The sequence below is a fragment of the Python bivittatus genome, unplaced genomic scaffold (genome assembly GCF_059951505.1).
Source record: "Python bivittatus isolate LINGU-HERP-01145 unplaced genomic scaffold, Pbiv_v1 ctg000560_np1212, whole genome shotgun sequence".
Lineage (NCBI taxonomy): Eukaryota > Metazoa > Chordata > Lepidosauria > Squamata > Pythonidae > Python > Python bivittatus.
In genome coordinates, this window is record NW_028277083.1 from 6,562,169 (window position 1) to 6,575,613 (window position 13,445).

Genomic DNA, 13,445 nt, shown 5'->3' on the forward strand with positions numbered 1-13,445 from the left:
AATTTCCAGCAGCAGAAGCAATGGCATTATAAGGAAAAAACAGCCTAAAAAATCCAGATCTCAAAGATTCCCTAACTGTACGCTCTTAAAAACACAATGTCTGTCTTCATACAAACACTAATCCACCGTTTGATTTCCCACCCTGACAACTGCTAACAGTAAAAAGTACAGTGCCTAGGTTCACCCAATGTTTTAGGCTTGGCTCCGCTTAACCACAGTTTAGTGATCAAATCTCAGTTGGCTGGGTTCATACCACACAGTACATCCTAAACCAGCGTTTTTCAACCTTAGTCACTTTAAGACGTGTGAACTTCAACTCCCAGAATTCCCCAGCCAGCATAATGGCTGGGGAATTCTGGGAGTTGAAGTCCACATGTCTTAAAGTGGCCAAAGTTGAAAAACACTGCCATAAACCATGATTTACAAACCACGCTGCCTGGATTCACACAACCCTCAAAGCCACAGACAAGCAAACCACTTCACACGTTGCATGAACTCAGATTAGAAATCAACTTAAGGCACAAATTTGTATCTCTGAAGCCACTGTTTCCTTTAATCATAATTTGAGGAATAAACCAGCATGAGCCATTAAGTCAAAACCAAACAACTTCCCTGAACCATATCCCAGATCTTTCAAGGTCCATGGCTAAGCCAGGTGGGAATGATGGGAGTGGTAGCCCAATCCATCTGGAGAACACCAGTTTGGAGAAAGGCTGTTATATACTGTTAATGCCTGTTTGTACAAAGTAAATTTTTTTTTTCCCCTTCTAGATCCTGCAGGCAGAATATCATCCATCAAGTAATTCAGATTATTTTCCTTCCTTCCTTTTTGCGAGAATAAAACGGAAGCAGGTTGCATTGAGTCAAGTATCCTGGCTCATCACACTAATCGTCGTCTACCAGGTATATCTGAGCAATCACATTATTTTGCCGTTTAAACTTTGCAGGCTTCCACATCAGGCTGGGAAGACGCACTCAGCCTCACATAGAAGAACCTTTGTCTTCTTCTCACCATTCGTGAGCCTTTGCTAACCGTGAGCAGAATGCAAAGAATAGCAACGAATGGCCAGAGGGCATTCAGAGCTTAAGCCAGTTTGGCGATAACTGTGGTCTGTCCGGAAGATGCAGTCATAATCCATCCATCCAGATTCCACAAAAGCTGTGGGAGAAAATATTCTGTTCTGAGATCATCTGGATCGCTGGAAAATTGCATGCGTGCAATTTGGAGAGCTTGGCTTTCAATTTCACCCCTTAAAAACTTTCTGCCTCAACTGTCTCTCTTTTTTAGGGGGGTGTGAGTGTGTGTTTGTGTAAGGAGCTGAAGGGACACTACCCAAAACATCTGGACAATCCACTTCCCAGTTATGTCCTGACATTTCTGGCCACCTCCACCCACGGTGGTCCTCGAAGACCACCATAATGGAAGTCCCACCTTGGGTTTCCATCACAATACTGACCCCCAGTTTCACTGGACAGGAAACCCAAAGCAGTTCATTTGGTTTTGAGTCAGATCTGGGGTTTAAGTAACCATGATTTAATTTTATAAGGTGAAAAGGAATCCAGTGGGAAAATCATGGTTACGTAAACCCCAGCTGGATCTTATAAAGCAGCAAAACAGAAACGCCAGCAATGCCTCAAATGCACGCTTCGCTTCTGGCGTGTGGAGTGCCGAGATGAAGAACATGTGTCTCTTTGCACTGTGGGATTTCGCTCGTGTCAAAGGTTAGCCTGATGTCTGCACATTCCCCACACTTCATTCTGCTCTTCCTTTTTTTGGTGGGGGGGGATCCCATTCTGGCTTTGGTGACCAAGGGAACACGGTTGCACAAGAGGAGGAAAATAAAAAGACTATTTTGAGAGGAGCACAGAGGCCAGACTAATAATAGCTTGGAAGAAAAGTCTTTCCAGACATTTTTTTTCCTTATTTGAAGACTTCCAAAGAACTGGGCAACTAGCTGGCTTATCTTCAAGGCTTGGGAGAAAAAGAAGAAATTATCTATAAATATGGGAAAGAATTCTATCTGTGTGATGAACAAGACAAGAATCTATGTAAAAATCACGCAATTGGACCTTTTTTTAGCTACTCAGAAATAAGATGCAGTTGTCACTACCAATAATACCCACGGGACCCCTGTGCGTAAATATTTGAATTACACACACACACACACACACTCGCACAAAAAGGAATTATTCAGAGTTCAGGAGACAAGAATGAAAGATGTTCACTGCTGCTGGATAATGAGATTAACGACAATTCAGGCACCGATTAACTAAGAGGGAATACGATTATAACCCATTTTGCTAATTTGATTTCTGCAACCATCAGCTTTCTTTCAGCAGTTATGAATCCTTATCGCTTTTCCCTTTCCAACGAGATCACAACACCTTCTTTTTAAAAAGCGGGAGAGGCGGGGAGGAGAAATATCAAGCGGCTCTTGGTTCTGATGCATTCATTTATTTTTTTTGTAATGCACCTGGGGCCAAAGATACCAATTCTTCCGACCCAAACCTCGAGCGTGCAAGAAACATTGACCGACCTGTAGCGGGTGGCGTTTTCCATTTTGATGTCCTCCAGGTGAAATTCAGCCCAGGGGTCGGGCATGTGTTTGGCTTTCTCAATGGCATGTTTCCAGGCTTCCTGCAAAGGTCAACACTATTAATTTAGTTATTTATAAAGTGCCATGCTTTCAGGCAATCGCCACTCACAGAAAGCCACCGTCGGATTGGATTCACAGTCCTGATTCTGGCTGTTGATGAAGGCTTAGGTTCAGACATTATGCTAATCCACAAACTTTGGTTTAATCGATCAGAAATGCTGGGCTTGTACAACCCCGAGAGGCAAACCAGCAATTACATGATGATTTAACGCAATGTTTAAACCTGGTCAAGGTCTCTATTATATTTTTGGTCCTAGAGACAAGAGACCTTCAGCTGGTACAGGATAAAGGATAAGTCTATATCAGACACATAGTCATAAGGTGGCTTGTTTGAGGCTGAACATATTGTGTAGACCAGTGTCTCTCAGCCTCAGCGACTTTAAGATGTGTGGACTTCAACTCCCAGAATTCCCCAGGCAGCAGTAGTATAGACCCTAGTTTGCAAACCATGGTTTATGGCTTTATATTTGCTGTGGAAAGAACCCAGCCAATGCTGGCTTAGGCAAACCATGGCTTTGCTAGATGTCTGAAAGCCAGTCCAATTTCAGACTCTCCACAGTGGCTCTGTTCATACAACACCCTTAGCCTGGTGATTGAATTCATCTATCTTTAGGGTTTTGGCTAATGCACTGAACCAGAAATTCACCAAATGACCCGGGTTCACATTATACACCGAGCCACACCAAGAAATTCATCAAAGTTAGGGCGAGCCATGCTTCTTCACAAGTTTTGTGAGTGCAGTTGGGAGATTTGCAACTCGCCCACTTAATGGCATTGGGTGAACGGAGCCCACATGAAAACAGGACTTTGAAGAAAAGCTCCATCTGGGGACATATTGTGGTAGGTCTAAACTCCATATTCATTCTCAATAAATACTTTTATCCTAGCCAGTTTTTTGGGAAACAAAATAGAACAGTAAAATAAGTTGTTTCAACCAGAAGCTCATTTGTCTAAAAGTGGAATAGATTATTCATCATTTTCCTCCATTGTTCTTCTGCTGATTCATAGAATCCAGCTGTTTTTGTAGCCCTCAAGAAGATATAGATGACACTGGGGGCAGGGAGGGGGATTTTTAAACTTTAGTTCACGAAACCCAGTCCTAAAGTTGGAAGCAATATAGGTACTAAAGCTTAATTTTAATGCAAACAAAGGAATGCATGGGGCAAAGCAAGAGGTAGGGGAGAGAGTCCAGGGGATGGTCAAGAAGTTAAGATGGTGGCCACTGGCTACTTAATTAAAACCCTGCCGCTTTTAAAAGGTGTGTTGCGTGTAAACAAGATGTGGGGTTTGGGTTGTGCAGGTGTGGCTCCCATCTTGACTTTTTTGACCAACCCCTGGACATCCCTCCTTCTCCGCATCTTGTGAAGTCGGACCCCGACTCCTGTTTGGCAGCCCCGCTGTCCAAAAAATGCACAGAAGCCAAAAGACAAACGTGAGATGAGTCACTCGGCGCATTAAATCACATGCAAACATCTTTTCTTGCCAAAGAAAAAAATGTTTTTGTTGCCTCTGGTTCTTTTCCAGCAAAATGCCTTGTCTGTTGACCACAGGACTATTTAGTTCAGCACTCTTGGTCTTTTTTTAAAAACAAATATACAGTGAAACTGGAACAGGCTTTTAATGCACGAACGAAACAACACCAAAATCCCACAAGCATTGCAGAAGAAGCAAGAGCTTTTGAAAACATGAACGCCCCCAAACTCGCAAAGCTGCAAGAATTTGGTTAGTACAAAAGAGATGTAAGCGTTGCAACTCTAGATGAAGAGTTTTTCCAAGCCATCATGAAAGGCTGGGCTGGTCATCGAAGTACGATTAAATGCAACATGACTTTTATTTGAGGTGATTCTCCTCAAAAGAGATGGTCACATTCTATTTTAGAGGAGCGCAATTCCGTTTTGGCTCAAGAGCCACACCGGGGCCTTGAAAAGCGAGCTGGTAGGGGCCGAAGAAATCAGAAAAGGAAGGAAGGAAGGAAGGAAGGAAGGAAGGAAGGAAGGAAGGAAGGAAGGAAGGAAGGAAGGAAGGAAGGAAGGAAGGAAGGAAGGAAGGAAGGAAGGAAGGAAGGAGCTCTCCTTTCATTTCAACCTCAGTTTCATTTAAGGAAATACGCCTGATAGGATTTCTCAACCTTGGCAACTTTAAGATCTGTGGACTTCAACTCCCAGAATTCCCCAGCCAGCATGGCTGGCTGGGGAATTCTGGGAGTTGAAGTCCACAGATCTTAAAGTTGCCAAGGTTGAGAAACACTGCTCTGATCATATCCATCCATCTGCCTCTTTAAACATTTATCTACCCACTCAGAGTCACAGTAGTGAGAGGGGGGCCTGTATAAATGGCTTAAATAAATCAATACCAATAAAAATTGATCTTTGGAGAGCTCCCCCCTTCCATGCAGTGTTTCTATTCTACGGAGAGGGCCTTCCATGAATTTCACTCCTTTGCAAGATGTGAATCATCACTGGAAAAATAGCTCCCTACAAACAGACCACTGGACTTGGGAATTTTCCCCCCCACCCATCAGTATGAAAAAGAGAGAGACAGGGCACTTAAGCAGCACGTCAGTTAACCAAGCTGGAGGTGTTTTGAAGATTCACTGTCCTTGAAAATTAAAAAAAAAAAAAGAAATCAAAACCAAATTAGGTACGATCAGCCAGGGTTAGCACGAGGCGGACCTGTCAATAGAACGCTTATGCGTGCATAAAAGTGGAAGAATACAGAAATATCCAGAATGGAGGAATGGATTGTGAAGATGGCTGAATTTGCAGAAATGGCTCAACTGGTTTCTTGGATTAAGGAGGGAACCACAATTACTTTTATAGAAGACCAGAAACCCTTTATGAACTTTTTGCTGAAAATGGGCCAAAATGAACTGGGGATTTGGGGATTTATTGCTTAAAAATTAGGTTTGTCTCTGGCGAGAAGGGAACCATGCTCTGTAATTTGGGAGGGTGGAGATGGTAACGGTCATGCTTGTAAGTTCTGCAAGGAAGATTGGACATCACTTCTTTAGATAGCTTTCTTTTTCTTTCCTTTCTCTTCCCTTTCACTTCTTCTTTTACCCTTTTATATTTTCTTTCTTTTACTACTTTTACATTTCTGTAGCTTTTTTAAATCAGTGTGAAATCTTCTTCTGATTTTATTTCAGATATAACTCTTATGCATAGGATCTCCCGTTGGGGAAAACCCGCTTGGGTGCAATTTCTCAACATAGCAGGTGCTGGAGTGGGGAGATGCGGGTCTCAGTCATGGAAGCCCACTGGCTGATTTGGGGCCATCATGCTCTTCCAACTCAACCTACCTCACAGGGTTGTTGCCCTGGGGAAAAATAAGAGGAAGAAGGGCTATCTATGCCACCTTGAGCTCCCAACAGGCAAGATATGCATTTTTATTTTCATTTGTTTTTATACTGTGTATTTTGTCTCTTTTATTTATTTTATTGTAAGCTGCCGAGAGTCATGAAAAGTGGGCGGCTATATCAATCAATCAATATCACTCTAAAAAAAGGAAAGCATACACCCTGCAGCTGCCAGTGACACGTGTTTACCTGGGCATCAACCCCCTTGAACTCACTGGGCCCTTACTTCCGAGGAGACCTGGCGGGCTTGTGCTTAAATTGCCGACTCCGACTGGGCTGTGTGGAGGGGATGAAATGAAGACAACGCGAAATGCAAAACAGGCATTTACGAGGGTCTGTTCGAGAACAGGAGGGGGTTCGCGGTTGACCTACCCGTCCGTGGTCAGTCGGGGCGCTGTGCTTAGAGGGGTGCTGAGTCCCATTCTGAAGGACACAGACAAGAAACAATTACTGAACGCCAGAGCAAAACAGACAAACCAAAATGGTCATTTCACCTGCACAAAAGTCCCCTTGCCACAAGGCTTCAACCCCCCCCCCACCCTCCCTTTTCTTCCAGATTCAACAGTGCTATCTTCAGCACAGACCCCTTTACTTCACGGTATCTACACAACCAGATTTTGCTATAAATACTGTACGAAATACTGACTATTCCACAAAGGGCGCAATGCAAAGGGCTCCGAAACCAAAAAAATTCAGCAGCATCCGTGGATCCTGCGTTCTTTACCACTGTCCAGGCAAACATTAGTAAACTTGCAGAAACTGTACTTGGGCGTGCAATCTGTGGCCAGGCCACCTGTACAATTCAGCAAGCAGTTTCATTTGCAAAAGATTTCTAATTATACCATCTGCAAAGGATTTTTTAAAAAAAGATGCTTGCTTTTTTTTTCTAGGTATGTACAGTTATGGTCTCTTCCATCCGATTATGCTTACTGAAAGCATGTTTTTCCAAAAATGACATCAAGACAGCATTAAAAATAAAAAAAAATTCAGGAGAAACTATGGGTACCTTGCAGCCATGAAAGGAGAGATGGATAACCTCGCTATTTTTTCCTGGCATATATTATGCTAATATATGCCAGGAAAAGAAATAGTCACGTTATCCATCTTACTCTAATAAGAGAGTCAGTTTGATCTAGTGGTGAAGGATCTAGGCTAGAAAGCAGGAGACAGCGAGTTCCAGTCCCGCCTGAGGCACGAAAGCCGGCTGGGTGACTTTGGGCCAGTCGCTCTCTCTTAGCCCCCAATGTCAGGCTTGGGCAACAAGCCGGTCGGTCAATTCCTGTTGCAATCAATTGATCAACATTCGGTTGATCCAGGAAAAAAATAAAAGGACCTCGCACCTGCAGGAAAAACGCTAGGAAGAAAAAAAATTACTCTAATACAGTGTTTCTCAACCTTGGCGACTTTAAGCTGCATGGACTTCAACTCCCAGAATTCCCCAGCCAGCCATGCTGGCTGGGGAATTCTGGGAGTTGAAGTCCATACAGCTTAAAGTCGCCAAGGTTGAGAAACATTGCTCTAATATATCCAAATATATATATAAAATATATATAAAAATATATCCAAATACTACAGGGAAAGCTTACTGGGACTAATATACAGTCGTTAATTACAATAATAACAAAAAAGATAAGAGGTAAAGTGGAGATTAGCTACATAATCTAGCTATCTAATCTAATTCTTGCACAGTAATTACAATAGTTAAGACTGTCATGTTGACACAGGGAGAGTGGAGGCCAAATCTGCTCCAGTTGAGCCCAATTTAAGAGCAATGAGGGTAGAAATTAGGAGATCTCAGGTGATCGGGGCTGGGCCAAACCCACCATTCTGGGAACAGAACATTCAGGGGCATTCTAGAACGTTCTCCGGGCAGCCATGATGGGTCCCGAGGACAATGGGAGCATTCTAGAACATTCCGTTCCCGGAAGCACAGGTTTTGCGCATACGTACAATGGACTTTTCTGGGCGAGGGTGCCCTCTCTGCTGAGGTCCCAAAGATGCTCAGCTGAAACATGGTTTGATTTTGGCATGGGGGCAAACCCCCTCATTACAAACGGTAAACCATGGTTGACATTGTCGTGAAACTAGTGGAAAGTGGTCTAGCCAAGACGTCAGTGGTTAAGGGAGATTTAGGCTGGGGAAAATGTTGCTCAGGAGTTCCCCTACATCAGGGTTCCTCAACCTCAGCAACTTTAAGATGGGTGGACTTCAATCCCCAGAATTCCCCAGCCAGCCATGCTGGCTGGGGAATTCTGGGAGTTGAAGTCCACCCATCTTAAAGTTGCTGAGGTTGAGGAACCCTGCCCTACGTGGACCCCTTCTTCTATACATCTCCTTCAACCTTTGTAGCGTAACCACTGTGCATGCTGGCCAAAGAATAAACGATGCAAAATGCAGAATGGGCCAGCCCGCTTATCCAAAACGCAGGAAGAGGGCAGGTTCGTGAAATCAATTACCTGTAATGATAACTGACATTAAGCAAAAGGGGAAGAACTCCACCAAAGCCAACAAGCAAACAAACAAACTCCAAAATTATAATATTTATTGGCAGAGTTAGTTACAAGCAGCCAAAGCAGACAAGAAAGCTCGTCATGCCAGCCGAAGAAAGAAACGTTCACCAAAAGGCTAAAACTTACCCTAAAATGGAAGGAATTCTGCGGAGAAGAGCTGGAGGAATATTGTTCATTTTTTACCAAGTTGCTATAATAGTTATGAACTTTATCCCCGGCTGCCTTGCTCAAAACAGGGTCGTCGGTGATCGGGCAGATATAGTAATTCTCCTCCTCGTCGCTGTCAGCATCGTGGCAGTTCCCACAACCTGGTTTGGTCAGCCTGGCATTGTCAAGATACTCCATGTGAAAGATGAGGTCTTCGCCTGCCATATTGGGCGCCAACGAGCCTCACTCGGTGGGCCGCTGGGGGAGCCAGTATTACAGACGGAAGAAACTGGGGAAGAAAACCGAGAGAAAAATGAACGACCAGGATTGTAGGGGCAGAAACCAGAACTGGCTAGGATTGCAGAGCAAAGCTATGAACCATGGTTTAGCACAAGAGGTGAACCCTGTCAGTTCTAACAACGCTGAGACAGATGGACCAAGGGTTCCGTGCAATACTACACAAGCCCAACCCCAAAACAAAGGCTATCCTGGTTTAGCGCCATGGGCTAACCAAGTTAATGTCTTCATTACTAACAGCAGGGAAATCATCCATGATAATCAAGTCTTTGGGCCTCTCAAGGCTATTTAAACAAGAAGACTCTAAAAAGGATGAGCAGATTTTTCTCAAGCATCTTAAGGCACATTTTTGTCCTCCTTCAAACAGAAGGATCTATCATCCAACGTAGGCCTGGATTTTAAGAACGTCTGTTTCTTTCACGGCATTAAAAATTAAGCCACACGTCTACCAGCAAAAACAAACATTTAGCAAACATCTTAGAAAAATATGTGGACTTTGAAGGTTGGCCTGGAAGCCTCTTCCTCGTTGAACCCTCCTGCCGAAAAGCAGAATGGTGCATGTTTCTTGCCATCCAAAGCAGCACGACCCACGCTCCAGCCCAAGGACGTAAAAGCGTGGCCCCCATGTGGAAAGTTACGGTGCGCCTTGAAGGTGGCCGCAAGTCGCGTGGCTTGCCATCTCCACCTCTGTGACTCCCACGATGGCGAGAGAAGGAAGACAGCCACAGGATCGGCGCCGTTAGCCAGCCAGCCAGCCAGCCAGCCAGCCTTGGCGCATCAGATGAAAATGTTCCAATGCTTATATTGTTTTACAAACCAGAACAGGAACCACTCCCCACCAGGAATGGCACAAATGAATTATCCTGTTTTCATTTCTTTTCCACACCAATGCATACACGCATCCTGCTTATCTATGCACAGGCACATGTGCAAAAATGCACACCCCAGCCAGGAATTCTGGGAGCTGAAGTCCACACGTCTTAAAGTTCCCGTGGTGGAGAAACACGGTACTAGCGTCTTTCCAGAAAATAACCACCGTGGGACGCTGCAAACCCATGCTGGCTAAAGCCATTTCAGAGCATCTCCGACAACGCGACTGAGCAAAGTGGGTGATCGCAGCGTGCTAATCCTACAGGAAGAAAACTGGAAAGGGGGCTTGCAGTGAATCGGGACACATCCCGGCCTCGAATCGCCACACCTCCCTGCCAATTCAGACGCCCCAAACTGGGATTGTGCGTTCATCTTGAAGGTTGCCTGCTGATCAGAACTGCAAACACACCAAAAGTTCCTCCAGATGTTCCAAGTCTTATCTCCAGGATCAGCAGACGTTGGACAGGGAGATGTTGCTTCTGGGAGAACGTGCTGTTCCCTTCCTGCTTAAGGAGATCCATGCTCTGGTGCCAAGCGAACAGATTTTTCAAATCAACAATTGGCTGCCAGCCACCTGAGATCACTATGAGCTGCAACTCATGGTGCCAAGAGACAGACAAAGAGCCCTTAATAAATTCATTGGCCATGCATGGCCCTTCCTACCAGGCACGGGGTTGTGCAGAGAAATCCTTATCTATCTTATTTTAAATCACTTCTACCTCATAGAAGAGAAGTTGCTTTGAAGCGCTCCTCGGCAAGGAGCGGACCTTTCTTGCAAAGGAGAAGACATGAGGCTGTTTCTGGACATGGGGATCGCTCAGTGGTCTACTTTTCCTTCTACCACTATTTTCCCAGCAGTCTGTAATTTCCTCGGCTCAATGTATGGGTGTGTATGTGTGTAGGGAAACCCTTGGAGTTTTTTTCAGGTATTGAGGCCAGGGAGTGATGGAAACACAGAAGAAGAAAAAAATCACAACGATCAGCTGTCTTCCTCCTCCCACAAGAAAGCTGGAAAATACCACCCAGAGAACTTCAGAAGAAGTTGTCAAGCCCTCTGAGAATGAGGTAGAAAACCAGAAGCCGTTTCAGAAGAAAACTGAGAAACTGCATCTCATCTCAGACAAAATGTTTTGGTGGCTTCAAAAGATTGTTTTGGAGAGATCTCACATCGATATCAACTGGTACCCCAAAAATCTCAGGCAGAAGCCAGAAACCGATCCCAGGGAGATGGTTCACCAAAAGATCACACTGTCCCTTAATCAAAGAGGAAATGACAAATATACTTGGTTTATTTACTAAAGGAGTGAATTGAACAGCCTGACCTCATGCGTTGCTCCTCTGTCTGATGCAAGAGGCCATTTTAACAGCCTCATAATTTTATCTCGCCTCCCATACAGGCTAGAGCCAACCAAATAAATTCACTCAGCACTGAAATTAGCCATAAATTATTTACCTCTTTTACCACGGGCTTTATTTTTGCCCTCTTTAAAACGTTCCTGGTCTTGGATTGTGTCGAAATGTTATGTTAGAGGAATTAAACAGAGGAATTTTTACAGGAATCAAGTTATCGTTTTAGAGGAATTAATTATATTAAACAGGAAGAAGGAAGGAGAAAAGAAAAGGACTGTACCCCAAATCCTATCTTCGGTGCAAAACTATCTTCAATATCAAACCATCCATGTCCAAGGAGCTCATGAAACAGATGTTCTTATGCAGGCTGGAACTTAAAGGAAATAAACCTTCCTTTCTATCTTGTGCTTCCTTCCAGTCCTTGTGAAGCTATAAACCGACCGGGCACGACACGTCAACGAAGCCGAGCCGAATGCTATTTTTGCTGCACTATGGATGCACTGTTACACATGCACACACAGGCCTTCCAGTGCAGGGTGGGGTGGGGGGGCGGTTTACATAACATTTCACGCCCAGAGCCACACAGGCGGTTGGTTGCACACGGCTGACTTCGCTCCACCCTTCCCCAAATTTTTCACTGTGCCCCAATCGACGCCATGACAAAGAAACACATGAGCTGATCCAAAGATATATAAAATAAAGAACTATTCATCAAGTACACCCGGATATGAGATCCACCTTCTTTCTGCTTGTTAAGAACCCAGCCCTACACTTTGGAAAAAAAAAAATCTTTCCTGCAAATGTTTTCCAGCCTACTTTGAGGCACATTTACGCCAGGGTCAGGTTTGATGAAGTTCAGAAGAACGCCACTCCCTGAGCATCAATGCGCGGGGGGAGCATCTCTCCAAGAATGGTTTAAATTGGGCAGTTAAGAAGTTAAGTTAAACCTCTGGATTTTCTAAAAAAAAGCCCAACTTCATTCAGGGTCCTTAAACAACCAGCAGCATCACAGGGGTAACCACCCTCTTCAGGCACCGCTGCACAATTGGGGGTCCCCGCTTACAAAAAGCTTGAATTCAATTTTTAATTTAATGCGGGGCTCAGCCCAGACAGTTCAAGGTGGGCCTAACTGGGACTCCTTGCCTGCAACCTTTCCAGAGAAAAAAATAAGTTGTTTCAACTGGGCAAACAGGTTGCCCTGCAACCTCTGCCATCATCCCCAGCCAGCCAGGAGAGGCTGAGTCTCAATTTCATGGAGGGCATCCTTGGGGCATCTGCAAAACACCCGTCAGCAGCTAACACGCTGGCGTGTTCCTACGCAACGCAAACTGTCTACCCTGTGGTTATTCTGCTTTTAGCACTGAGAGAGAGAGAAATGCAGTAAATGCACACTCAGCACAGACCAAAGAACTGGCATCTTATCTGTTGTTCAATGAAGATAAAGATCTGTCTGGAGCAGCAGACCGGGAGGCTATGATAGCAACGAAGAGAAACTTGCAAGAAATTCTCAAGCATCCCAAGACTACTGTGAGATATTAATATTTGTTTTTATGGTTGTACGTCGCCGGAAGCTGCATTTCTGGCAGCGGGGCGGCCATATAAACCTTTAAATAAATAATCAAGGGTTGATGGCATCACAGCTGTTTGGACACAAGGGCCATGTGGCTGAGAAGGACTCCACAGACAACACAGTTCTGCTCCCTCCTCTTCCTCCTCTCCCCAGAACACCACTGCCACGGCTAACCACACATACGGAGATGCCCTGCTGGCTAGGCAGCTCAAGTAAGCAAGCCTAGCTGCACAGAGGGGGAACGAACAGAGAAACTGGCCAGAATCTGACCAGCTTTCTCCAGCATTGGGGACGACTTGGATTACAATTCCTGAAACGGACCAACGGGGGGGGGGGTCTTTTTGGCAGTCACTGGCACCGGCTTCCTTTCAAAGGATTTAAACAAGCCCTTCCCAACCCTCTTAGCTGGCCACAGGCCGTAGATCTATACTTATCCACGTCAAGAACTTTCCCTTTCGATAAACTGAGTTTGGATCTACCTAAAAGACCAAATGAGGTCATGTAGGAGAAAAGCGCCCCGCCCGCCATGCTCCCCCAGCAGATTTGAAGCAAATTCCCCAGGTTTTCTCCCCAAGGCAGGAAAGAAAGAGACTGCAAAGGCATTAAAGCTCCAACGACAGACTTGGGGAAGCCCCAACCCCAAGCCAAGCCCTCCCCGATGTTTGGGGTTCCCACGCTTCAATCAGCCC

The 13,445-nt window shown here is 44.9% G+C and overlaps 1 protein-coding gene across 5 annotated transcripts in view; it reads right to left on the reverse strand.

Moving 5' to 3' along the window:
• The window catches only part of EEF2K (eukaryotic elongation factor 2 kinase), a 33,247-nt gene that overhangs the window by 19,070 nt on the left and 732 nt on the right, over window positions 1-13,445 (reverse strand). The window contains exons 1-4 of one of the 5 annotated variants that reach the window (XM_007424965.4): window positions 11,467-11,707; window positions 8,649-8,958; window positions 6,385-6,435; window positions 2,538-2,638 (exon numbers count right to left, since the gene is read on the reverse strand). In XM_007424965.4, the coding sequence (XP_007425027.2) occupies window positions 2,538-2,638; window positions 6,385-6,435; window positions 8,649-8,894 (398 nt within the window). In that variant the 5' untranslated portion in view covers window positions 8,895-8,958; window positions 11,467-11,707. Of the gene's footprint in view, window positions 1-2,537; window positions 2,639-6,384; window positions 6,436-8,648; window positions 8,959-11,466; window positions 11,708-13,445 lie in introns of those variants that run through there. The other 4 variants (XM_088148083.1, XM_088148084.1, XM_088148085.1 and 1 more) reach the window with 4 other exon arrangements.